Below are 26,096 nucleotides of genomic sequence, written 5' to 3'. Positions count from 1 at the left end.
CTCTTTGGATTGGCTGCCTCTCTCAGGATTGGGTTCTCTTACTCTTTACTGGGTTCTGTCACTCTTTGGATTGGCTGCCTCTCTTAGGATTGGGTTCTCTTACTCTTTACTGGGTTCTGTCACTCTAGGGATTGGCTGCCTCTCTCAGGATTGGGTTCTCTTACTCTTTACTGGGTTCTGTCACTCTTTGGATTGGCTGCCTCTCTCAGGATTGAGTTCTCTTACACTTTACTGGGTTCTGTCACTCTTTGGATTGGCTGCCTCTCTTGGGATTGGGTTCTCTTACTCTTTACTGGGTTCTGTCACTCTAGGGATTGGCTGCCTCTCTCAGGATTGGGTTCTCTTACTCTTTACTGGGTTCTGTCACTCTGGGGATTGGCTGCCTCTCTTAGGATTGTGTTCTCTTACTCTTTACTGGGTTCTGTCACTCTTTGGATTGGCTACCTCTCTTAGGATTGGGTTCTCTTACTCTTTACTGGGTTCTGTCACTCTTTGGATTGGCTGCCTCTCTCAGGATTGGGTTCTGTTACTCTTTACTAGGTTCTGTCACTCTTTGGATTTGCTGCCTCTCTCAGGATTGGGTTCTCTTACTCTTTACTGGGTTATGTTACTCTGGGAATTGGCTGCCTCTCTCAGGATTGGGTTCTGTTACTCTTTACTAGGTTCTGTCACTCTTTGGATTGGCTGCCTCTCTTAGGATTGGGTTCTCTTACTCTGCACTAGGTTCTGTCACTCTTTGGATTGGCTGCCTCTCTCAGGATTGGGTTCTCTTACTCTGCACTAGGTTCTGTCACTCTTTGGATTGGCTGCCTCTCGCAGGATTGGGTTCCCTTACTCTTTACTAGGTTCTGTCACTCTAGGGATTGGCTGCCTCTCTTAGGATTGGGTTCTCTTACTCTTTACTGGGTTCTGTCACTCTTTGGATTGGCTGCCTCTCTTAGGATTGGGTTCTCTTACTCTTTACTGGGTTCTGTCACTCTTTGGATTGGCTGCCTCTCTCAGGATTGGGTTCTCTTACTCTTTACTAGGTTCTGTCACTCTTTGGATTTGCTGCCTCTCTCAGGATTGGGTTCTCTTACTCTTTACTGGGTTATGTTACTCTGGGAATTGGCTGCCTCTCTCAGGATTGGGTTCTCTTACTCTTTACTAGGTTCTGTCACTCTTTGGATTGGCTGCCTCTCTTAGGATTGGGTTCTCTTACTCTGCACTAGGTTCTGTCACTCTTTGGATTGGCTGCCTCTCTCAGGATTGGGTTCTCTTACTCTGCACTAGGTTCTGTCACTCTTTGGATTGGCTGCCTCTCGCAGGATTGGGTTCTCTTACTCTTTACTAGGTTCTGTCACTCTAGGGATTGGCTGCCTCCCGCAGGATTGGGTTCTCTTATTCTTTACTAGGTTCTGTCACTCTAGGGATTGACTGCCTCTCGCAGGATTGCGTTCTCTTACTCTTTAATGGGTTCTGTCACTCTTTGGATTGGCTGCCTCTCTCAGGATTGGGTTCTCTTACTCTTTACTGGGTTCTGTCACTCTTTGGATTGGCTGCCTCTCTCAGGATTGGGTTCTCTTACTCTTTACTGGGTTATGTCACTCTTTGGATTTGCTGCCTCTCATAGGATTGGGTTCTCTTACTCTTTACTGGGTTCTGTCACTCTTTGGATTGGCTGCCTCTCTTAGGATTGGGTTCTCTTACTCTTTACTGGGTTCTGTCACTCTTTGGATTGGCTCCCTCTCTTAGGATTGGGTTCTCTTACTCTTTACTGGGTTCTGTCACTCTTTGGACTGGCTGCCTCTCTTAGGATTAGGTTCTCTTACTCTTTACGGGGTTCTGTCACTCTTTGGATTGGCTGCCTCTCTTAGGATTGGGTTCTCTTACTCTTTACTGGGTTCTGTCACTCTTTGGACTGCCTGCCTCTCCTAGGATTGGGTTCCCTTACTCTTTACTGGGTTCTGTCACTCTTTGGATTGGCTGCCTCTCTTAGGATTGGGTTCTCTTACTCTTTACTGGGTTCTGTCACTCTTTGGATTGGCTGCCTCTCTTAGGATTGGGTTCTCTTACTCTTCACTGGGTTCTGTTACTCTTTGGATTGGCTGCCTCTCTCTGGATTGGGTTCTCTTACTCTTTACTGGGTTCTGTCACTCTGGGGATTGGCTGCCTCTCTTAGGATTGGGTTCTCTTACTCTTTACTTGGTTCTGTCACTCTTTGGATTGGCTGCCTCTCTTAGGATTGGGTTCTCTTACTCTGCACTGGGTTCTGTCACTCTTTGGATTGGCTGCCTCTCTCAGGATTGGGTTCTCTTACTCTTTACTAGGTTCTGTCACTCTTTGGATTTGCTGCCTCTCTCAGGATTGGGTTCTCTTACTCTTTACTGGGTTATGTTACTCTGGGAATTGGCTGCCTCTCTCTGGATTGGGTTCTCTTACTCTTTACTAGGTTCTGTCACTCTTTGGATTTGCTGCCTCTCTCAGGATTGGGTTCTCTTACTCTTTACTGGGTTATGTTACTCTGGGAATTGGCTGCCTCTCATAGGATTGGGTTCTCTTACTATTTACTGGGTTCTGTCACTCTTTGGATTGGCTGCCTCTCTTAGGATTGGGTTCTCTTACTCTTTACTGGGTTCTGTCACTCTTTGGATTGGCTCCCTCTCTTAGGATTGGGTTCTCTTACTCTTTACTGGGTTCTGTCACTCTTTGGACTGGCTGCCTCTCTTAGGATTGGGTTCTCTTACTCTTTACTGGGTTCTGTCACTCTTTGGATTGGCTGCCTCTCTCAGGATTGGGTTCTCTTACTCTTTACTGGGTTTTGTCACTCTTTGGATTGGCTGCCTCTCTCAGGATTGGGTTCTCTTACTCTGCACTGGGTTCTGTCACTCTTTGGACTGGCTGCCTCTCTCAGGGTTGGGTTCTCTTACTCTTTCTCTTTACTGGGTTCTGTCACTCTTTGGATTGGCTGCCTCTCTCAGGATTGGGTTCTCTTACTCTGCACTGGGTTCTGTCACTCTGGGGATTGGCTGCCTCTCTTAGGATTGGGTTCTCTTACTATTTACTGGGTTCTGTCACTCTTTGGATTGGCTGCCTCTCTTAGGATTGGGTTCTCTTACTCTTTACTGGGTTCTGTCACTCTTTGGATTGGCTCCCTCTCTTAGGATTGGGTTCTCTTACTCTTTACTGGGTTCTGTCACTCTTTGGACTGGCTGCCTCTCTTAGGATTGGGTTCTCTTACTCTTTACTGGGTTCTGTCACTCTTTGGATTGGCTGCCTCTCTCAGGATTGGGTTCTCTTACTCTTTACTGGGTTTTGTCACTCTTTGGATTGGCTGCCTCTCTCAGGATTGGGTTCTCTTACTCTGCACTGGGTTCTGTCACTCTTTGGACTGGCTGCCTCTCTCAGGATTGGGTTCTCTTACTCTTTCTCTTTACTGGGTTCTGTCACTCTTTGGATTGGCTGCCTCTCTCAGGATTGGGTTCTCTTACTCTGCACTGGGTTCTGTCACTCTGGGGATTGGCTGCCTCTCTTAGGATTGGGTTCTCTTACTCTTTACTGGGTTCTCTCACTCTTTGGTTTGGCTGCCTCTGTTAGGATTGGGTTCTCTTACTCTTTACTGGGTTCTGTCACTCTTTGGACTGGCTGCCTCTCTTAGAATTGGGTTCTCTTACTCTTTACTGGGGTCTGTCACTCTTTGGATTTGCTGCCTCTCTTAGGATTGGGTTCTCTTGCTCTTTACTAGGTTCTGTCACTCTTTGGATTGGCTGCCTCTCTTAGGATTGGGTTCTCTTACTCTTTACTAGGTTCTGTCACTCTTTCGATTGGCTGCCTCTCTTAGGATTGGGTTCTCTTACTCTTTACTGGGTTCTGTCACTCTTTGGATTGGCTGCCTCTCTTAGGATTGGGTTCTCTTACTCTTTACTGGGTTCTGTCACTCTTTGGACTGGCTGCCTCTCTTAGGATTGGGTTCCCTTACTCTTTACTGGGTTCTGTCACTCTTTGGACTGGCTGCCTCTCTTAGGATTGGGTTCTCTTACTCTTTACTGGGTTCTGTCACTCTTTGGACTGGCTGCCTCTCTTAGGATTGGGTTCCCTTACTCTTTACTGGGTTCTGTCACTCTTTGGACTGGCTGCCTCTCTTAGGATTGGGTTCTCTTACTCTTTACTGGGTTCTGTCACTCTTTGGATTGGCTGCCTCTCTTAGGATTGGGTTCTCTTACTCTTTACTTTACTGGGTTCTGTCACTCTTTGGACTGCCTGCCTCTCCTAGGATTGGGTTCCCTTACTCTTTACTGGGTTCTGTCACTCTTTGGACTGCCTGCCTCTCCTTGGATTGGGTTCGCTTACTCTTTACTGGGTTCTGTCACTCTTTGGACTGGCTGCCTCTCTTAGGATTGGGTTCTCTTACTCTTTACTGGGTTCTGTCACTCTTTGGATTGGCTGCCTCTCTTAGGATTGGGTTCTCTTACTCTTTACATGGGTTCTGTCACTCTTTGGATTGGCTGCCTCTCTTAGGATTGGGTTCTCTTACTCTTTACTGGGTTCTGTCACTCTTTGGATTGGCTGCCTCTCTCAGGATTGGGTTCTCTTACTCTTTACTGGGTTCTGTCACTCTGGGGATTGGCTGCCTCTCTTAGGATTGGGTTCTCTTACTCTTTACTTGGTTCTATCACTCTTTGGATTGGCTGCCTCTCTTAGGATTGGGTTCTCTTACTCTTTACTGGGTTCTGTCACTCTTTGGATTGGCTGCCTCTCTTAGGATTGGGTTCTCTTACTCTTTACTGGGTTCTGTCACTCTAGGGATTGGCTGCCTCTCTTAGGATTGGGTTCTCTTACTCTTTACTGGGTTCTGTCACTCTGCGGATTGGTTGCCTCTCTTAGGATTGGGTTCTCTTACTCTTTACTAGGTTCTGTCACTCTTTGGATTGGCTGCCTCTCTTAGGATTGGGTTCTCTTACTCTTTACTGGGTTCTGTCACTCTTTGGATTGGCTGCCTCTCTCAGGATTGGGTTCTCTTACTCTTTACTGGGTTTTGTCACTCTTTGGATTGGCTTGCTCTCTTAGGATTGGGTTCTCTTACTCTGCACTGGGTTCTGTCACTCTGGGGATTGGCTGCCTATCTTAGGATTGGGTTCTCTTACTCTTTACTAGGTTCTGTCACTCTTTGGATTGGCTGCCTCTCTTAGGATTGGGTTCTCTTACTCTTTACTGGGTTCTGTCACTCTTTGAATTGGCTGCCTCTCTTAGGATTGTGTTCTCCTACTCTTTACTGGGTTCTGTCACTCTTTGGACTGGCTGCCTCTCTTAGGATTGGGTTCCCTTACTCTTTACTGGGTTCTGTCACTCTTTGGACTGGCTGCCTCTCTTAGGATTGGGTTCACTTACTCTTTACTGGGTTCTGTCACTCTTTGGATTGGCTGCCTCTCTTAGGATTGGGTTCTCTTACTCTTTACTGGGTTCTGTCACTCTTTGGATTGGCTGCCTCTCTTAGGATTGGGTTCTCTTACTCTGCACTGGGTTCTGTCACTCTAGGGATTGGCTGCCTCTTAGGATTGGGTTCTCTTACTCTTTACTAGGTTCTGTCACTCTTTGGATTTGCTGCCTCTCTCAGGATTGGGTTCTCGTACTCTTTACTGGGTTCTATCACTCTTTGGATTGGCTTCCTCTCTCAGGATTGGGTTCTCTTACACTTTGCTGGGTTCTGTCACTCTGGGGATTTGCTGCCTCTCTCAGGATTGGATTCTCTTACTCTTTACTGGGTTCTGTCACTCTGGGGATTGGCTGCCTCTCTTAGGATTGGGTTCTCTTACTCTTTACTGGGTTCTGTCACTCTTTGGACTGGCTGCCTCTCTCAGAATTGGGTTCTCTTACTCTTTACTGGGTTCTGTCACTCTGGGGATTTGCTGCCTCTCTCGGGATTGGGTTCTCTTACTCTTTACTGGGTTCTGTCACTCTTTGGATTGGCTGCCTCTCTCAGGATTGGGTTCTCTTACTCTTTACTGGGTTCTGTCACTCTTTGGATTGGCTGCCTCTCTCAGGATTGGATTCTCTTACTCTTTACTGGGTTCTGTCACTCTTTGGATTGGCTGCCTCTCGCAGGATTGGGTTCTCTTACTCTTTACTAGGTTCTATCACTCTAGGGATTGGCTGCCTCCCGCAGGATTGGGTTCTCTTACTCTTTACTAGGCTCTGTCACTCTAGGGATTGGCTGCCTCTCGCAGGATTGGGTTCTCTTACTCTTTACTGGGTTCTGTCACTCTTTGGATTGGCTGCCTCTCTCAGGATTGGGTTCTCTTACTCTGCACTGGGTTCTGTCACTCTTTGGACTGGCTGCCTCTCTCAGGATTGGGTTCTCTTACTCTTTCTCTTTACTGGCTTCGGTCACTCTTTGGATTGGCTGCCTCTCTCAGGATTGGGTTCTCTTACTCTGCACTGGGTTCTGTCACTCTGGGGATTGGCTGCCTCTCTTAGGATTGGGTTCTCTTACTCTTTACTGGGTTCTGTCACTCTTTGAATTGGCTGCCTCTCTTAGGATTGTGTTCTCCTACTCTTTACTGGGTTCTGTCACTCTTTGGACTGGCTGCCTCTCTTAGGATTGGGTTCCCTTACTCTTTACTGGGTTCTGTCACTCTTTGGACTGGCTGCCTCTCTTAGGATTGGGTTCACTTACTCTTTACTGGGTTCTGTCACTCTTTGGATTGGCTGCCTCTCTTAGGATTGGGTTCTCTTACTCTTTACTGGGTTCTGTCACTCTTTGGATTGGCTGCCTCTCTTAGGATTGGGTTCTCTTACTCTTTACTGGGTTCTGTCACTCTTTGAATTGGCTGCCTCTCTTAGGATTGGGTTCTCTTACTCTTTACTAGGTTCTGTCACTCTTTGGATTGGCTGCCTCTCTTAGGATTGGGTTCTCTTACTCTTTACTGGTTCTGTCACTCTAGGGATTGGCTGCCTCTCTCAGGATTGGGTTCTCTTACTCTTTACTGGGTTTTGTCACTCTTTGGATTGGCTGCCTCTCTTAGGATTGGGTTCTCTTACTCTTTACTGGGTTCTGTCACTCTTTGGATTGGCTCCCTCTCTTAGGATTGAGTTCTCTTACTCTTTACTGGGTTCTGTCACTCTTTGGACTGGCTGCCTCTCTTAGGATTGGGTTCTCTTACTCTTTACTGGGTTCTGTCACTCTTTGGATTGGCTGCCTCTCTTAGGATTGGGTTCTCTTACTCTTTACTGGGTTCTGTCACTCTTTGGACTGCCTGCCTCTCCTATGATTGGGTTCCCTTACTCTTTACTGGGTTCTGTCACTCTTTGGATTGGCTGCCTCTCTTAGGATTGGGTTCTCTTACTCTTTACTGGGTTCTGTCACTCTTTGGATTGGCTGCCTCTCTTAGGATTGGGTTCTCTTACTCTTTACTGGGTTCTGTCACTCTTTGGATTGGCTGCCTCTCTCAGGATTGGGTTCTCTTACTCTTTACTGGGTTCTGTCACTCTGGGGATTGGCTGCCTCTCTTAGGATTGGGTTCTCTTACTCTTTACTTGGTTCTGTCACTCTTTGGATTGGCTGCCTCTCTTAGGATTGGGTTCTCTTACTCTGCACTGGGTTCTGTCACTCTTTGGATTGGCTGCCTCTCTTGGGATTGGGTTCTCTTACTCTTTACTGGGTTCTGTCACTCTTTGGATTGGCTGCCTCTCTCAGGATTGGGTTCTCTTACTCTTTACTAGGTTCTGTCACTCTTTGGAGTTGCTGCCTCTCTCAGGATTGGGTTCTCTTACTCTTTACTGGGTTATGTTACTCTGGGAATTGGCTGCCTCTCTCAGGATTGGGTTCTCTTACTCTTTACTAGGTTCTGTCACTCTTTGGATTGGCTGCCTCTCTTAGGATTGGGTTCTTTTACTCTGCACTAGGTTCTGTCACTCTTTGGATTGGCTGCCTCTCTCAGGATTGGGTTCTCTTACTCTTTACTAGGTTCTGTCACTCTAGGGATTGGCTGCCTCTCGCAGGATTGGGTTCTCTTACTCTTTACTAGGTTCTTTCACTCTAGGGATTGGCTGCCTCTCGCAGGATTGGGTTCTCTTACTCTTTACTGGGTTCTGTCACTCTTTGGATTGGCTGCCTCTCTCAGGATTGGGTTCTCTTACTCTTTACTGGGTTTTGTCACTCTTTGGATAGGCTGCCTCTCTCAGGATTTGGTTCTCTTACTCTGCACTGGGTTCTGTCACTCTTTGGACTGGCTGCCTCTCTCAGGATTGGGTTCTCTTACTCTTTCTCTTTACTGGGTTCTGTCACTCTTTGGATTGGCTGCCTCTCTCAGGATTGGGTTCTCTTACTCTGCACTGGGTTCTGTCACTCTGGGGATTGGCTGCCTCTCTTAGGATTGGGTTCTCTTACTCTTTACTGGGTTCTGTCACCCTTTGGTTTGGCTGCCTCTGTTAGGATTGGGTTCTCTTACTCTTTACTGGGTTCTGTCACTCTTTGGACTGGCTGCCTCTCTTAGAATTGGGTTCTCTTACTCTTTACTGGGGTCTGTCACTCTTTGGATTTGCTGCCTCTCTTAGGATTGGGTTCTCTTGCTCTTTACTAGGTTATGTCACTCTTTGGATTGGCTGCCTCTCTTAGGATTGGGTTCTCTTACTCTTTACTAGGTTCTGTCACTCTTTCGATTGGCTGCCTCTCTTAGGATTGGGTTCTCTTACTCTTTACTGGGTTCTGTCACTCTTTGGATTGGCTGCCTCTCTTAGGATTGGGTCCTCTTACTCTTTACTGGGTTCTGTCACTCTTTGGATTGGCTGCCTCTCTCAGGATTGGGTTCTCTTACTCTTTACTGAGTTCTGTCACTCTTTGGATTGGCTGCCTCTCTTATGATTGGGTTCTCTTACTCTGCACTGGGTTCTGTCACTCTGGGGATTGGCTGCCTCTCTTAGGATTGGGTTCTCTTACTCTTTACTGGGTTCTGTCACTCTTTGGATAGGCTACCTCTCTTAGGATTGGGTTCTCTTACTCTTTACTGGGTTCTGTCACTCTTTGGATTGGCTGCCTCTCTCAGGATTGGGTTCTGTTACTCTTTACTAGGTTCTGTCACTCTTTGGATGTGCTGCCTCTCTCAGGATTGGGTTCTCTTACTCTTTACTGGGTTATGTTACTCTGGGAATTGGCTGCCTCTCTCAGGATTGGGTTCTGTTACTCTTTACTAGGTTCTGTCACTCTTTGGATTGGCTGCCTCTCTTAGGATTGGGTTCTCTTACTCTGCACTCGGTTCTGTCACTCTTTGAATTGGCTGCCTCTCTCAGGATTGGGTTCTCTTACTCTGCACTAGGTTCTGTCACTCTTTGGATTGGCTGCCTCTCGCAGGATTGGGTTCTCTTACTCTTTACTAGGTTCTGTCACTCTAGGGATTGGCTGCCTCTCGCAGGATTCCGTTCTCTTACTCTTTACTGGGTTCTGTCACTCTTTGGATTGGCTGCCTCTCTCAGGATTGGGTTCTCTTACACTTTACTGGGTTCTGTCACTCTTTGGATTGGCTGCCTCTCTCAGGATTGGGTTCTCTTACTCTTTACTGGGTTCTGTCACTCTTTGGATTGGCTGCCTCTCTTAGGATTGGGTTCTCTTACTCTTTACTGGGTTCTGTCACTCTAGGGATTGGCTGCCTCTCTCAGGATTGGGTTCTCTTACTCTTTACTGGGTTCTGTCACTCTTTGGATTGGCTGCCTCTCTCAGGATTGGGTTCTCTTACTCTGCACTGGGTTCTGTCACTCTTTGGATTGGCTGCCTCTCTTGGGATTGGGTTCTCTTACTCTTTACTGGGTTCTGTCACTCTAGGGATTGGCTGCCTCTCTCAGGATTGGGTTCTCTTACTCTTTACTGGGTTCTGTCACTCTGGGGATTGGCTGCCTCTCTTAGGATTGGGTTCTCTTACTCTTTACTGGGTTCTGTCACTCTTTGGATTGGCTACCTCTCTTAGGATTGGGTTCTCTTACTCTTTACTGGGTTCTGTCACTCTTTGGATTGGCTGCCTCTCTCAGGATTGGGTTCTGTTACTCTTTACTAGGTTCTGTCACTCTTTGGATTTGCTGCCTCTCTCAGGATTGGGTTCTCTTACTCTTTCCTGGATTATGTTACTCTGGGAATTGGCTGCCTCTCTCAGGATTGGGTTCTGTTACTCTTTACTAGGTTCTGTCACTCTTTGGATTGGCTGCCTCTCTTAGGATTGGGTTCTCTTACTCTGCACTAGGTTCTGTCACTCTTTGGATTGGCTGCCTCTCTCAGGATTGGGTTCTCTTACTCTGCACTAGGTTCTGTCACTCTTTGGATTGGCTGCCTCTCGCAGGATTGGGTTCCCTTACTCTTTACTAGGTTCTGTCACTCTAGGGATTGGCTGCCTCTCTTAGGATTGGGTTCTCTTACTCTTTACTGGGTTCTGTCACTCTTTGGATTGGCTGCCTCTCTTAGGATTGGGTTCTCTTACTCTTTACTGGGTTCTGTCACTCTTTGGATTGGCTGCCTCTCTCAGGATTGGGTTCTCTTACTCTTTACTAGGTTCTGTCACTCTTTGGATTTGCTGCCTCTCTCAGGATTGGGTTCTCTTACTCTTTACTGGGTTATGTTACTCTGGGAATTGGCTGCCTCTCTCAGGATTGGGTTCTCTTACTCTTTACTAGGTTCTGTCACTCTTTGGATTGGCTGCCTCTCTTAGGATTGGGTTCTCTTACTCTGCACTAGGTTCTGTCACTCTTTGGATTGGCTGCCTCTCTCAGGATTGGGTTCTCTTACTCTGCACTAGGTTCTGTCACTCTTTGGATTGGCTGCCTCTCTCAGGATTGGGTTCTCTTACTCTTTACTGGGTTCTGTCACTCTTTGGATTGGCTGCCTCTCTTAGGACTGGGTTCTCTTACTCTTTACTGGGTTCTGTCACTCTAGGGATTGGCTGCCTCTCTCAGGATTGGGTTCTCTTACTCTTTACTGGGTTCTGTCACTCTTTGGATTGGCTGCCTCTCTCAGGATTGGGTTCTCTTACTCTTTACTGGGTTCTGTCACTCTTTGGATTGGCTGCCTCTCTTAGGATTGGGTTCTCTTACTCTGCACTGGGTTCTGTCACTCTGGGGATTGGCTGCCTCTCTTAGGATTGGGTTCTCTTACTCTTTACTGGGTTCTGTCACTCTTTGGATTGGCTGCCTCTCTTAGGATTGGGTTCTCTTACTCTTTACTAGGTTCTGTCACTCTTTGGATTGGCTGCCTCTCTTAGGATTGGGTTCTCTTACTCTTTACTGGTTCTGTCACTCTAGGGATTGGCTGCCTCTCTCAGGATTGGGTTCTCTTACTCTTTACTGGGTTTTGTCACTCTTTGGATTGGCTGCCTCTCTCAGGATTGGGTTCTCTTACTCTTTACTGGGTTATGTCACTCTTTGGATTTGCTGCCTCTCATAGGATTGGGTTCTCTTACTCTTTACTGGGTTCTGTCACTCTTTGGATTGGCTGCCTCTCTTAGGATTGGGTTCTCTTACTCTTTACTGGGTTCTGTCACTCTTTGGATTGGCTCCCTCTCTTAGGATTGGGTTCTCTTACTCTTTACTGGGTTCTGTCACTCTTTGGACTGGCTGCCTCTCTTAGGATTAGGTTCTCTTACTCTTTACGGGGTTCTGTCACTCTTTGGATTGGCTGCCTCTCTTAGGATTGGGTTCTCTTACTCTTTACTGGGTTCTGTCACTCTTTGGACTGCCTGCCTCTCCTAGGATTGGGTTCCCTTACTCTTTACTGGGTTCTGTCACTCTTTGGATTGGCTGCCTCTCTTAGGATTGGGTTCTCTTACTCTTTACTGGGTTCTGTCACTCTTTGGATTGGCTGCCTCTCTTAGGATTGGGTTCTCTTACTCTTCACTGGGTTCTGTCACTCTTTGGATTGGCTGCCTCTCTCTGGATTGGGTTCTCTTACTCTTTACTGGGTTCTGTCACTCTGGGGATTGGCTGCCTCTCTTAGGATTGGGTTCTCTTACTCTTTACTTGGTTCTGTCACTCTTTGGATTGGCTGCCTCTCTTAGGATTGGGTTCTCTTACTCTGCACTGGGTTATGTCACTTTTTGGATTGGCTGCCTCTCTCAGGATTGGGTTCTCTTACTCTTTACTAGGTTCTGTCACTCTTTGGATTTGCTGCCTCTCTCAGGATTGGGTTCTCTTACTCTTTACTGGGTTATGTTACTCTGGGAATTGGCTGCCTCTCTCAGGATTGGGTTCTCTTATTCTTTACTAGGTTCTATCACTCTTTGGATTTGCTGCCTCTCTCAGGATTGGGTTCTCTTACTCTTTACTGGGTTATGTTACTCTGGGAATTGGCTGCCTCTCATAGGATTGGGTTCTCTTACTATTTACTGGGTTCTGTCACTCTTTGGATTGGCTGCCTCGCTTAGGATTGGGTTCTCTTACTCTTTACTGGGTTCTGTCACTCTTTGGATTGGCTCCCTCTCTTAGGATTGGGTTCTCTTACTCTTTACTGGGTTCTGTCACTCTTTGGACTGGCTGCCTCTCTTAGGATTGGGTTCTCTTACTCTTTACTGGGTTCTGTCACTCTTTGGATTGGCTGCCTCTCTCAGGATTGGGTTCTCTTACTCTTTACTGGGTTTTGTCACTCTTTGGATTGGCTGCCTCTCTCAGGATTGGGTTCTCTTACTCTGCACTGGGTTCTGTCACTCTTTGGACTGGCTGCCTCTCTCAGGATTGGGTTCTCTTACTCTTTCTCTTTACTGGGTTCTGTCACTCTTTGGATTGGCTGCCTCTCTCAGGATTGGGTTCTCTTACTCTGCACTGGGTTCTGTCACTCTGGGGATTGGCTGCCTCTCTTAGGATTGGGTTCTCTTACTCTTTACTGGGTTCTCTCACTCTTTGGTTTGGCTGCCTCTGTTAGGATTGGGTTCTCTTACTCTTTACTGGGTTCTGTCACTCTTTGGACTGGCTGCCTCTCTTAGAATTGGGTTCTCTTACTCTTTACTGGGGTCTGTCACTCTTTGGATTTGCTGCCTCTCTTAGGATTGGGTTCTCTTGCTCTTTACTAGGTTCTGTCACTCTTTGGATTGGCTGCCTCTCTTAGGATTGGGTTCTCTTACTCTTTACTAGGTTCTGTCACTCTTTCGATTGGCTGCCTCTCTTAGGATTGGGTTCTCTTACTCTTTACTGGGTTCTGTCACTCTTTGGATTGGCTGCCTCTCTTAGGATTGGGTTCTCTTACTCTTTACTGGGTTCTGTCACTCTTTGGACTGGCTGCCTCTCTTAGGATTGGGTTCCCTTACTCTTTACTGGGTTCTGTCACTCTTTGGACTGGCTGCCTCTCTTAGGATTGGGTTCTCTTACTCTTTACTGGGTTCTGTCACTCTTTGGATTGGCTGCCTCTCTTAGGATTGGGTTCTCTTACTCTTTACTTTACTGGGTTCTGTCACTCTTTGGATTGGCTGCCTCTCTTAGGATTGGGTTCTCTTACTCTTTACTGGGTTCTGTCACTCTTTGGATTGGCTGCCTCTCTTAGGATTGGGCTCTCTTACTCTTTACTGGGTTCTGTCACTCTTTGGATTGTCTGCCTCTCTTAGGATTGGGTTCTCTTACTCTTTACTGGGTTGTGTCACTCTTTGGATTGGCTGCCTCTCTTAAGATTGGGTTCTCTTACTCTTTACTGGGTTCTGTCACTCTTTGAATTGGCTGCCTCTCTTAGGATTGGGTTCTCTTACTCTTTACTAGGTTCTGTCACTCTTTGGATTGGCTGCCTCTCTCAGGATTGGGTTCTCTTACTCTTTACTGGGTTCTGTCACTCTGGGGATTGGCTGCCTCTCTTAGGATTGGGTTCTCTTACTCTTTACTGGGTTCTGTCACTCTTTGGATTGGCTGCCTCTCTCAGGATTGGGTTCTCATACTCTTTACTAGGTTCTGTCACTCTTTGTATTGGCTGTCTCTCCTAGGATCGGGTTCTGTTACTCTGGAGACTGGCGGTGTCTGCTAGGGTTGATGCAGGGTCCAGTTTTGCCATATGAATGCCTTAGGCCAATTCTGCCCCAGACCTGAAGCATGAGACCCTCATATGGCAGCCAGCATATAGGAATCTGTTAGATTGGCCATACGGTTTTGAAATATTTCTAAACACAGTAGGCCCTATGCCCCTCTGATGAAGTCACAATACATCTCCTCTGCAAATGACACCAGCCAGCCCCAGCCCCGTCTCACCGAGCCCCCACTCCTTCGTTGTCCCCGGAGTGCGGTTCTCGAGCTAAGAGGAACACATGGGGTGCACCGGGGTGGGGGCCAGGTGCCATCTTTCACTTTCTTCGATATTATTGTGTTTTTGCTAGCTTCAGGTAACTAAAAGACAAGCTACGTGGCGTGAGAATGTGACCTTTACCCTTTTGTAATCTTCCGCTTTCCTATGAAGTGACGCACATCCTTTCTGATAAATGTACACATTCTGATATGATTGACAGCTCACACCTGTCATGTGACGGACTTGTGGTCAAGCTCTTCCTCATTGAATCAGTATAAAAGAGCTGCCCACAGTTCGCTCGACGGACCACCCTGCACCGTGAAACTGCTTCAGTCCCGCGCTCAGTGGTCCCCGGTTAAGCCTTCTCATTCCTCTCAGTTTTGACAAGGTTGTGCATCATTCATTGTACTTCGAAACGTATTTCTATCATTGCATTATTAAGACTTTAAGCCTCCTAGAAATTGCATGGTTTTCCATTTTTAAATATGTCTCTAACACTTGCTCTTTGCTAAAACCATGTAGCTTTATAATTAAGTGACATTCTTGTTTGGAATTGTGTCTCCGAATAAATTGTAAAAAATCTTGATTCAGTTCTTGCCTCTCACACCTGTATTTCCTTATTTTAGATCGAGCACCCCGGCACAAATTAAGCTGGTGTAAAAAAACCACCCTTTAACATCTAGCGACCAATCCTGTTAAAGCCACTCTTTAACAGGATTGGGCTTTCTTACTCTGCAGTGGGTTCTTTCATGATTGGGTTCTGTGACAGGAAGCACCGTTCTGTTCTCCCTTGTGAACCCCCTTCTCTCTCTCACAGTTTGCACCAGTCGTTGTCGCAGGAGGTGATTCTGAAAGAACAGTTCGAGGTCGCCATGCACACCTACGAGGAAGCCCTGAAGAACCGTGAGCAGGTGGCGCTAATCACCCAGCAGCAGAATGAGGCGCTAGCAGCACAGGCCCAGCAGGTGGTGTGCGAAAGGGCCACCCTTCACGCGAGGCTGCAGCAGGCAGAGGCAGCAGCACAGGCAGCGGAAGAGAAGGTGCAGAGGTAAGTGGCCTCAGTGTGTGGTATGTACCTCCACAGCATGCGGGGAACCATCAGGACGTCGTACTCACTGAGTGCAAAGAGTGCCTGCTGTACCCCTGGTGGGGGTGAGAGAGAGAGAGAGAGAGAGAGAGAGGAAGAGAGAGAGAGAGAGGGAGAGGAAGAGAGAAGAGAGAGAGAGAGAAGGAGAGAGAGAGAGAGAGAGAGAGAGAGAGAGAGAGAGAGAGAGAGGGAGAGAGGGAGAGGAGGGAGAGAGAGAGAAGGAGAGAGAGGGGGAGAGAGAGAGAGAGAGAGAGAAGGAGAGAGAGAGAGAGAGAGAGAGAGAGGGAGAGGAGGGAGAGAGAGAGAGAGAGAGAAGGAGAGAGAGGGAGAGGAGGGAGAGAGAGACGGAGGGAGAGAGAGAGAGAGAGAAGGAGAGAGAGGGAGAGAGAGAGAGAGAGAGGGAGAGGAGGGAGAGAGAGAGAGAGAGAGAGAGAAGGAGAGAGAGGGAGAGAGAGAGAGAGAGAGAGAGAGAGAGAGGGAGAGGAGGGAGAGAGAGAGAAGGAGAGAGAGGGAGAGAGAGAGAGAGAGAGAGAGAGAGAGAGAGAGAGAGAGAGAAGGAGAGAGAGAGAGAGATAGGGAGAGGAGGGAGAGAGAGAGAGAGAGAAGGAGAGAGAGGGAGAGAGAGAGAGAGAGAGAGGAAGAGGAAGAGAGAGAGAGCTTCCTGCTGACCCCAAATGAACTATCACTCCCTGCATGCAAGGATAGACTGCTGTATCCCTGGTGGGGATCTGAGAGAGAGAGAGAGTTCCTGCTAAACCCAAAGGAACTATCAGTCCCTGCATGCAAGGAGTGACTGCTGTACTACTGCTGAGGAGCTTTGGGAGAGTGCCTCCTGCTGGGTGAAAGGAGAGGCAAAATTCTTGCTGGGGAACACAGGGAGCTCAGAGAGAGAGACCCTCCTCCTGGCGAGCGCAGGGAGCTCAGAGTAGGAACACCCCCATCTGGTTAGTGCAGGGAACTCAGAGGGGAGCACCTCTTGCTGGTGAGCGCAGGAAGCTGAAGGGGAGCAGCTCCTCGTGAGCACAGGGAGCTCAGAGTGGGAGCACTTCCTGCGGGTGAGTGAGGATCAAATGGCAATTCTTCAGGACCGAAGAAAATTGTATCGTCGACTCAGCGGTTGGAAGACAGGTTAGTATCAGGGGTAATCCAATCCCAAATAAAATCTGATTCTGGTGTACCTTATAAAGTGCCGACACAAGTCGGTGGCTCCCAGGCCTCCTCAAGTAAAGGCAGAGAGAGCGCTCGTTTAGCGCCTGTGCCATAGGGACGGTTGCACCGAAGGTCCCACACCCTCTCTGCCGGCTCCCGATCATTTGTTGACAGACTAGACAAGAACATGTCGATCTATGACTTCTTAGGGCTACCAGAGTTTATGTCTCTACGTCTCGCCACCACTGTTTTTAACAAGACAAGTAGCCTCACTCATTAGAACTTGCTTTAGAGAACGACTTGGTCTATTTTAACACCACCATCCCGACGCACCTAAACCTTGCAACACTTGTCTACACTTTACAAAATGGCTTTGGAATAAAAGATCTCCGATAAAGAGCCAGTTTACGAGTGTCCGTCAGGCATTGCAGCGCCGGCCCGATGAGCAAGTCCTATGATGAAGCATGGCACGAGCCCAAGATCCTAAAAGTGCGGACCCCCATCTGGTGCCTTAGAAACGCAAGTGTCCACATATTCTTTCTCTAACTTCTATTAAGGGCCTGCAAACCCAATGAATTTACTTGGAGTACTGGTAACATTCTGGTCTTAACAATAGGACAGCCTTTTATCCTGCATTGGGAGTGTGGTTACTGCCCTCCGGTGAGTGATGCGAGTTCAGCGTGGGAGGTTGAGAGTTATTCTGGCCGCCGGGTCAGCGTGGGAGGTTGAGAGTCATTCTGGCCGCAGGGTTGTGAATTGTCTGCAGCCTTCTGGTGAGTTTTTTTGTTGAACCCGGCATAGGAGGAGTTCCTCTTGTCTACCTTGGCTGCGACCAGGGCGTGTGTGACGGTTCTCCTGGTGCTGATTGAAAACCTTGCTCTGCATCGTCAGGGTGTGGAAGCATGAGGCGGTGATGGCCTTGGCTTGCAGGGTCATGTTGAGTTTGCCGTCTGATCTTGAGGTTCTTGGCGTGAGTGGTGGTGCTGACTGTCGGTCCTAGCTCTGTTGGCCACGAGATGGAGCCCCGTGGTGATCTGCTTTTCCTAAAGATCACGGTTCTGGTCGTCCTGGTCTTCATACAGTCAGTGATTTCAGTGCTGCAGGAATTTAACGCCGTGTAAGCGAAGACGTTGATGTCCTCAGCGCGGATGATGCTGCCAGACGGGTCATGTATGCGTTGAAGAGGGGCGGGCTCAGGGAGGATCCCTGCGGAACCCCCCAGATGAGGTTGTGGGCGTCCGAGGTGTGCGGTGCCAGGCTGACTGACTGCTCCGTCCAGCCAGGAGTGCGTGTCCTTGGATTCCGATGTGATGTAGGCATTGGATCAGGATGGGGTGACTGACACCAGAGCACGTGTTCGAGCACGTGGACATGCAGGTGCACATGCGCACACTCACCTTCTGTAAGGGCACCCATATCAAGGCTCCTAACCAGACACACTGCACAAGCATGTGTACAGGCATGGGTAGGATGCACCGTTGAGACAGATATGCAAAGTCCAGGTGTGCATACATGGGCCTGCAGCTGTCTGTCTCCTTTACACAGACCTGTGCATCCTCCTGTGTCTGTATCAAGTGTAGACAGTGACTGAGCTGCAGACTGCCGCCATGTGTGACCCTCAGCCACCCGCCTGCCCCGGAATGCTTCCTTGACATGCTGGGTGGGGGAGGTGGGGGGGTCCCACTAGCCCCAGCTCTGTGCAAACACTCCCTGTGCAGCGCTGACTGCCTAATCTGTTTGCAGATTGTATTATAGACATGTATGGAAGGCGGGCGGCTGTTCCCAGGGCATTTCAATGGAAAGGCCAGCAGGTTATACTGCTGGAAGCTGCCCCTGCCCCCCTTCCACATACCTTTAGAGGGAGGGGCCCCGCCTCCTGTCCTCTGTATCTTTATAAGGAGGGCCCGCCTCCTGTCCTCTGTCAGTTTAAAAGGAGGGCCCGCCTCCTGTCCTCTGTATCTTTATAAGAAGGGACCCGCCTCCTGTCCTCTGTCCCTTTATAAGGAGGGCCCCGCCTCCTGTCCTTTGTATCTTTATAAGAAGGGCCCGCCTCCAAAAAGCAACACATTCTTCGATGTGTGCTTGAAACAGGCATGCCAAAAATACTGCAAAATATGCAGTATTATAACTAAAGTAGCACTTAAGGTACTCTCGTACTGTGTGCCGTTCAAATCAATTCAAAACAGAGAAAAATCTCCTCATTACCTTCCTATATAAATTGCTATTTACATATTACATACATACAAATACAAATATTGGCCAATCATACTAATCCAAAGCCACTGTAAGCGTTACTAAACTACCTTACCAATCCAAGGCATCAAACACCAACAGCAAGTGCCGCAGAACAACTCTTACCAAACAAATGGTTGTCCAAATTCTAACTCCAAGTTCTGAATGACCTAACGGTCTTTTTTAGAATACTCACACCAAAAAGGTTCTCAGTCAGGAGTGACATCATGTGGAGGATCAAAATCAGGAAGATCAGAAATATACTGGGCTGCAGAGACAGAGAATCCCCAGAATCTCCGTGCACAGAGTACCTCCTTAGTGGAGTCCTGTCCTGTCCTCCTCAGTAGATTTCTGTCTCCTGACAAGATCACTCCCTCAGATAGCCACTTCTCTGATGAGGTCCATGTTGGAGCGCCATTTGAAGAAAACAGAAACCTTCTCAGGGGTCCCACTGATACTCGGTCCTTTTAAACCAACAAAGAAGAAATTGGCACAGAAGCTGAAATATAAAAATAACCTCTTTATTAACCTCAAATGAGGGAGACTATGTCACACAGAAACCTTAGCAAATGAATGAGGCAGTCTAAGGAGTACAGAAAACAGACACCTTATATATGCTTAGGGTTACATAGTCAGCATAAGACCAAGGGGCAGTCCTGGCACATGTAAGCATGCAAAATGACTAATATGGGCATACAAGATCTGCTTGCTATACAAAGTGGGAGGAGCTAACAGTTGCTAATTCTGGTGAACACATCCTGACATTTACAGACTAGGAACAGTTGCAAGAACAGCTGCAAGCTCAACTGAGCATGTGCGAAGGTGAAAGATGCTAAATGTAGTTCGTTTCTAGGCAGATTACAAGAGCAGTCAACACTGAGGGAGGACAGAGCACATGGCGAGCACATGACAGCACATGGCAAACAAGATGGCTGCCAGAAATACAAAATGGCTTTCAGCTCATGCTAACAAATCCCTGCAATATTTAACACATTTTGATGTGTGGGATGCCTGTAGGGGGCCTCCCTGGCTCTGGGCATTACTTCTGCCTGGTCCACGCTGCCCCTAGGGATGTGTGGGATGCCTGTAGGGGGCCTCCCTGGCTCTGGGCATTACTTCTGTCTGGTCCACGCTGCCCCTTGGGATGTGTGGTGTGCCTGTAGGGGGCTTCCTTGGCTCTAGACATTACTTCTGCTTGGTCCATGCTTCCCCTAGGGGTGTGTGGGGTACCTGTAGGTTGGTTCTGCTGTTGAATAATTGTCCTCTTAAAAAGTGGCGCAAAACTTTTCATGTTTTGTTGGACAGGGCCTCGTGGCGTGGCCCCACTCCTCCCGCATGGCGGGTCCCGGACTACCTCGACCCCTGTTCTCCGACCAAGAGCGGCACCTTCCACGAGTGCCGCCCCTCCGGGCCGCCCCCAGCTCTCCCCCGACAGAACTCGACCTCATCTCCTCAACCCTCTCGGCTGGCCCGGACCCTTTCTCGGACCATCGTCTCCGGCCCAGCCGCCATCTTGGACCCTCCACGACCAGGCCTCGTGGCCTCGGCCCGACCCCAGCCACAGGCCCAGCAAAGCCCCGACATCGAGGCACCACGATCCGACCAGGGGGTAAAGAGACCACTTGACGAGTCAATGGGGGAAGGAGTTTCGATGGTCCCCCATTTGCCTGGTTTTGATCACCCCCAGCCTCCCTGGGTGCTGGCTCCACACCCCTGCTGGGTGTCTGGACTCGCACATCCCGGACCCCCCGACCTCCCAGTGCGAGGGTCCAGACATCAAAGGACACCAGACCTATAACTGGGACAGCTCCGGAGCAGGTCGGCAGTTGTATCCTGGAGTCGAGAGACACCGAGACAAACTCATCTTCTTGCAACTACCTTGGGGTCCTGCTGGCGCTGACGCTGCCCATCTTCGTGAAGCTGTCCTTGGAGTCCTGCTGGCTCTGCCGCGGCTCATCTTCGTAAACCATCCTTGGAGTCCTGCTGGCGCTGCCGCGGCTCATCTTCGTGAACACTCCTTGGAGTCCTGCTGGCGCTGCCGCGGCTCATCTTCGTGAACCATCCTGGGAGTCCTGCTGGCGCTGCCGCGGCTCATCTTCGTGAACCCTCCTTGGAGTCCTGCTGGCGCTGCCGCGGCTCATCTTCGTGAACCATCCTTGGGGTCCTGCTGGCGCTGCCGCGGCCCATCTTCTTGAACCATCTTTAGGGTCCTGCTGGCGCTGCCGCGGCCCCTACCGAAGCACCTTCCAGCTCGAGGATTGAGAGCTGTCCGCAAGACATCCCTGTACCAGACCGGTACCAAGACTGTCCCGCTACCCCTTTCCCACAGAGACTAAGTTCAAGGGGATCCTAGAATCCCGTTTCTACTGTATCGTTACGATAACCTGACAAAGAGTACTGATAAAAGAGTTAAGAACCTATCTTTGTGTGGTGTCCATCTGTAAGGGGGTGGTTGCTCGTCCGTACGATCTGAGGAGAGGGCCCTCACCCGGAGGCCTCTCCCCCTTGCTCGGCCGACCCTCAGGTTTCCCGTCTAACATTGGTGGCCAGCGGCGCGATTCGAGCCGACGCAAATTGTACGGAGAGTAACTCGCCCCATTACAAACGAAAAACACACAGCGACCATGACGACGAAAGAAACCGGAACAACCGCGAAATTCCAGATGGAACGGCTGGAAGACTACAGCCACAAGGAATTAAAGCAATTCTGCATAGACTTGGGTATCGCTACCACAGGACTAAGCACCAAAGACGACCTCAAGCAGGCCCTGCAGACTTGGGTGGAGACGGGAGCGTCGCCTCCCCAAAACGAAAACATTGCAATCACTGAGAACCTTGCAACCCCCGAGGAGGAGAGGAACACGGGCCTCTCTCACGAGGATGCCCGAGAACGAGAGAGGAGCCGGCTCCACTAGTTGGAACTGGCTAGACTCCGCTTAGATGGGGAACTGAAACTGGCCGTAAAGAAGATAGCCCTTGAACAACTACGATTACAGGGAGACCTGGAAGAGAAAAAAAGCCAGAGGGAGCTGGAGGAGAAGAAGCTCGCGTACGAACACGAGCGCGGTTTAAAGGAACTAGAAATTAGGAAACAAAACAAGGACCTCGGCGTCTCCGAGAACCAGGGCTCCACTCCCGCTCCGGACGCCAAGGTCCGCATCCCCAAAGATGTCGTCCGAGAGTACTACAAGAACGACGACATCCAGCAATGGTTTAAGGACTACGAGGTAGCCATGACCTCCCACCGGGTTCCGCGAAAAGACTGGGGGGCCGGGTTGTGGGGGAGATTCGTCAACGAAGGGAGAGATGCCCTGCTACAGCTCCCCGACGCGGAGATGACCTCCTACTAGCATATGAAAGCCGCTCTCCTCACTCGCTATGGGCTCACCCCCGAGATGTACCGGCAGCGATTCCGAGACTGTAAAAGGGTCCCCGGTACCACCTGGGTAGAATATCTGAACTTTTTTTAGCAGAGGCCTAGAAGGGTGGATCAAGTGCAGCCAGGTCACCACCTGCGAACAATTGTTCAATCTCATCGTATGGGAACACCTCTCCAATAACTGTTTCGTCGAACTAAGGCAGCATCTCCTCGACAGTAAACTGACCGAGCCCCGGAAACTCGCCATTGAAGCGGATCGATGGGAGAGCACCCGGGTCCCCCGGAACTGGGCGGGAGACCAAGGCCGAGCCTCCCAGGGATCCCACCGTCTGCGAGGAGGAGGCCAGGGCCGGGGTCGGGACACCGCCACGGTGCCTCCCACCAGCACTCCCCCATCCCTGGCCGGGAGAGGAAGCCCTCCAGCACGGCCAGGACTCCGCTCCAACGTTATATGCCACAAATGCCAGCAACCCGGTCATTACACCAATGACCCCAACTGTCCGAGAAACCAACCATCCAACCCCCCGGGTCCGCTAACCCGCCAGATCACCGCCGTCTCCCTAGGGGAGGAACAAGGCGAAGAAGAAGTCGAAGACGGTGAACCGTACCCGCCCGAGTGGGAACCCGCAGCCATGTCCCTGGTATGTCTGGGCGAAAGAGACATGGTCCCACGGGCCCCCATCCCGGCCAATAAGCAGAAGTACAGCCAGTGGGTCACCATTAATGGACACCGGGCCGAAGTCCTCCGTGACACGGGAGCCAGTGTAACGGCCGTCCGTTGCCATCTGGTGACTCCGGATCAAATCCTGCCCAATGTGCTATGCCCGGTACGGTCCGCGGATAACTCTGAAAGCCTGTGCCAGATGACCCGCGTCCCCTTTGAATGGGGGGGAGTGTCGGGCATGCTGAAAGTGACCGTCCGAGACGATGCCCCCGTAGACTGCCTCCTGGGGAACGACCTCAAGAGCTCCCCTGGTCTGCCGTTGAGCGGAGAGAGCACCTGGGGATGCTTGGCCTCCCTGAATGGGCCTGGTCGACGACCCGCTCCATGGCCGCCCGCGCCAACCCCTCCACTGAAGAACCCGAGTGGCCCGAACCTCCACCGCCCGTAGTCACGGAAAACACCACCCCCAAACCCGGTCCACCGGGACCCAACGACGAAGAACATGACCCACTCTGCGACCTCCCGGAGCTGGCCCAGTGGCGCCAGGAAGGTGGCCCCACTCAAGAACAGTTCCGCCAAGGTCAAAAAACGTGTCCCTCCCTCGAGGGGATCCAACAGCAAGCCACAGCCCAGAGCGCAGGGGATGCCTCGGGGGCTCACTGGGTCTATTGGGACAATGAGCTTCTCTACAGCGAACAGAAGATTGCCGAGCTAGGGGCCAGCCGGGTGCTGGTAGTCCGCCTCCGATTCAGAGACTTCCTCCTGAACCTGGCTCATGATGTACCTCTCGCCGGGCACCTGGGGCAGGACAAAACCTACAGCCGCCTGGTGACCCATTTCTACTGGCCCAAGATGAGGAACGATGTGATCAACCACTGCCGAGCCTGCCCCACCTGCCAGGCCAGCGGGAAGAGCGGCAGAAAACTAAAAGTCCCCCTGCAACCCTTTCCAGTCGTCAACACTCCCTTTGAGCGGGTAGGGATTGACATTGTGGGGCCCCTGGAGCCCCGGACATCGCAAGGTCACCGATTCATACTCGTCCTGGTGGACCATGCCACCCGTTATCCCGAGGCCATACCTCTCCGGACCGTGACAGCGCCCGTGGTGGGCCGAGCCCTAATGGGGATCTTCTCACGGGTGGGCTTCCCCCGAGAAGTCGTCAGTGATCGGGGCACGAACTTCATCTCCCGATACATGAAGTCCCTATGGCAACAGTGCGGGGTCACATACAAATTCACGACCCCCTACCACCCGCAAGGGAACGGACTGGTGGAACGCTTCAATCGCACCCTCAAGGGTATGATCATGGGTCTGGCGGAGCCCTTACGACGCCAATGGGACGTGTTGCTGCCCTGCCTCCTATTTGCCTACCGGGAGGTCCCACAGAAGTCCCTGGGATTCAGCCCCTTTGAACTATTGTATGGGCACCCCGTCCGGGGTCCCCTAAGTCTGGTCAAAGAAGGATGGGAGGTGACCACCTAGAATGCTCCTCCTGATGTGTACCGGTACCTCCTGACCCTCAGGAACCAGACTCGGCGGTTCAGGGAACTTGCCAAAGCCAACCTCGAAGCCAGCCAAGAAGACATGAAACGGTGGTATGATCAAAACACCTCGTCTATTGAGTTCGAGCCGGGGCAACAGGTCTGGGTCATGTCCCCGGTGGAACCATGCGCCCTCCAGGACAAATGGACGGGGCCCTTCAAAGTGGTGGAGCGCAAGGGGCCTGTCACCTACCTGGTGGACATGGAGTCCCCCAGGAACCCCCTCCGGGTCCTCCATGCCAACCGACTTAAGCCTCACTTTGTTCGCTCAGAACTTAGTCTCCTGATGGCTACCGACAGTGGGGCTGAAGAGGACTCCGAGCCCCTACCTGACCTCCTGAAGACCCTCGAAAAAGACGGCTCCTTGGAAGGAGTCAACCTCTCTTCAACCCTGACCCCAGCACAACGCCAAGGCTGCCAGAACTTATTACAACAATTTGCCGATCTATTCTCACTCACCCCCGGGGTCACCCCATGGTGCCTCCACGATGTCGACACCGGGGATAGCGCACCTATACGGCACCGGGCCTACTGAGTTCCCGATCGGGTACGCGCCTGCATCCAGTCGGAAGTGTCCAAGATGCTGGCTCTAGGAGTGATCGAGCCCTCCGACAGCCCATGGGCCAGCCCAGTCGTGCTGGTCCCCAAGGCCGCCGCCCCTGGCGTCGCCCCCGAACTCAGATTTTGTGTGGACTACCGGGGCTTGAACGCCGTCACCTGAACAGACGCTCACCCCATCCCTCGGGCTGATGAACTGATCGACCGCCTGGGGGCCGCCCGCTACCTGAGCACCCTCGACCTAACTGCGGGCTACTGGCAGATCGGCCTCACCCCGGGCGCCCAGGAGCGATCCGCCTTCTCCACCCCAGATGGCCACTACCACTTCAAGGTGATGCCCTTCGGGATGAAAAACCCCCCCGCCACGTTCCAGAGACTAGTGAATAAGGTGCTGGCGGGGCTCGAGGAGTTCAGCGCTGCCTACCTAGACGATATTGCATTGTACAGTCTCCACTGGGCCGACCACCTCCAACACCTCCAGGAGGTCTTGGCCGCCCTCCGACGGGCAGGACTAAAAATAAAAGCCAGCAAGTGCCAAATCGGCCAAGGATCCGTGACCTACCTGGGGCACCAGGTGGGAAGTGGCCAGGTGGCCCACCTCCAACCCAAGATCGCCGCCATCCGGGCCTGGGAACCCCCGGTCACCCAAACAGAGGTCCGAGCCTTCCTGGGGCTCACAGGATATTACCGGCGCTTCGTGAAAGACTACGGCAGCATTGTGGGCCCCCTTACAGAACTCACGTCAAAGAAGCACCCACCAAAGGTACTCTGGACCCCTGAGTGTCAGGCCGCCTTTGAGACCCTCAAGACAGCAATGTGCACAGCCCCCGTGCTCCAAGCCCCCGACTACAGCCGGGAATTCATAGTACAGACCGATGCCTCCGATCACGGCGTAGGATCAGTCCTCTCCCAAATCAACGCAGAGGGAATTGACCAGCCAGTAGCCTTCATTAGCCGACGTCTGCTGGCCCGAGAACAGCGCTGGAGCACCATTGAGCGGGAGGCCTTCGCCGTGGTGTGGGCCCTCAAGAAGCTCCGACCCTATCTCTTCGGCACCCACTTCCGGGTACAAACTGACCACCGACCTCTGCAATGGCTGATGTAGATGCGAGGGGAGAATCCGAAGCTGTTGCGTTGGTCCATCTCCCTGCAAGGGATGGACTTCACTGTGGAGCATCGCCCAGGCAACGACCACGCCAACGCAGACGGCCTCTCCCGCTTCTTCCGCCTTGGCGAGGAGAATACCCAAGAAGATGGGTGACTCTCCCTGCCTTCAGCTG

General features: G+C 50.8%; 1 protein-coding gene across 1 annotated transcript in view; it reads left to right on the top strand.

Moving 5' to 3' along the window:
* MIPOL1 (mirror-image polydactyly 1) overlaps positions 1-26,096 on the top strand; it is a 561,381-nt gene that overhangs the window by 514,744 nt on the left and 20,541 nt on the right. The window contains exon 8 of the mRNA XM_086937912.1: positions 15,024-15,254. Coding sequence (XP_086794038.1) covers positions 15,024-15,254 — 231 coding nt within the window. The remainder of the gene's footprint in view (positions 1-15,023; positions 15,255-26,096) is intronic.

Source organism: Lissotriton vulgaris, chromosome 9 (genome assembly GCF_964263255.1).
Source record: "Lissotriton vulgaris chromosome 9, aLisVul1.2, whole genome shotgun sequence".
NCBI classification, from domain to species: Eukaryota; Metazoa; Chordata; class Amphibia; order Caudata; family Salamandridae; genus Lissotriton; species Lissotriton vulgaris.
This window is presented reverse-complemented; position numbering and strand designations above follow the sequence as displayed.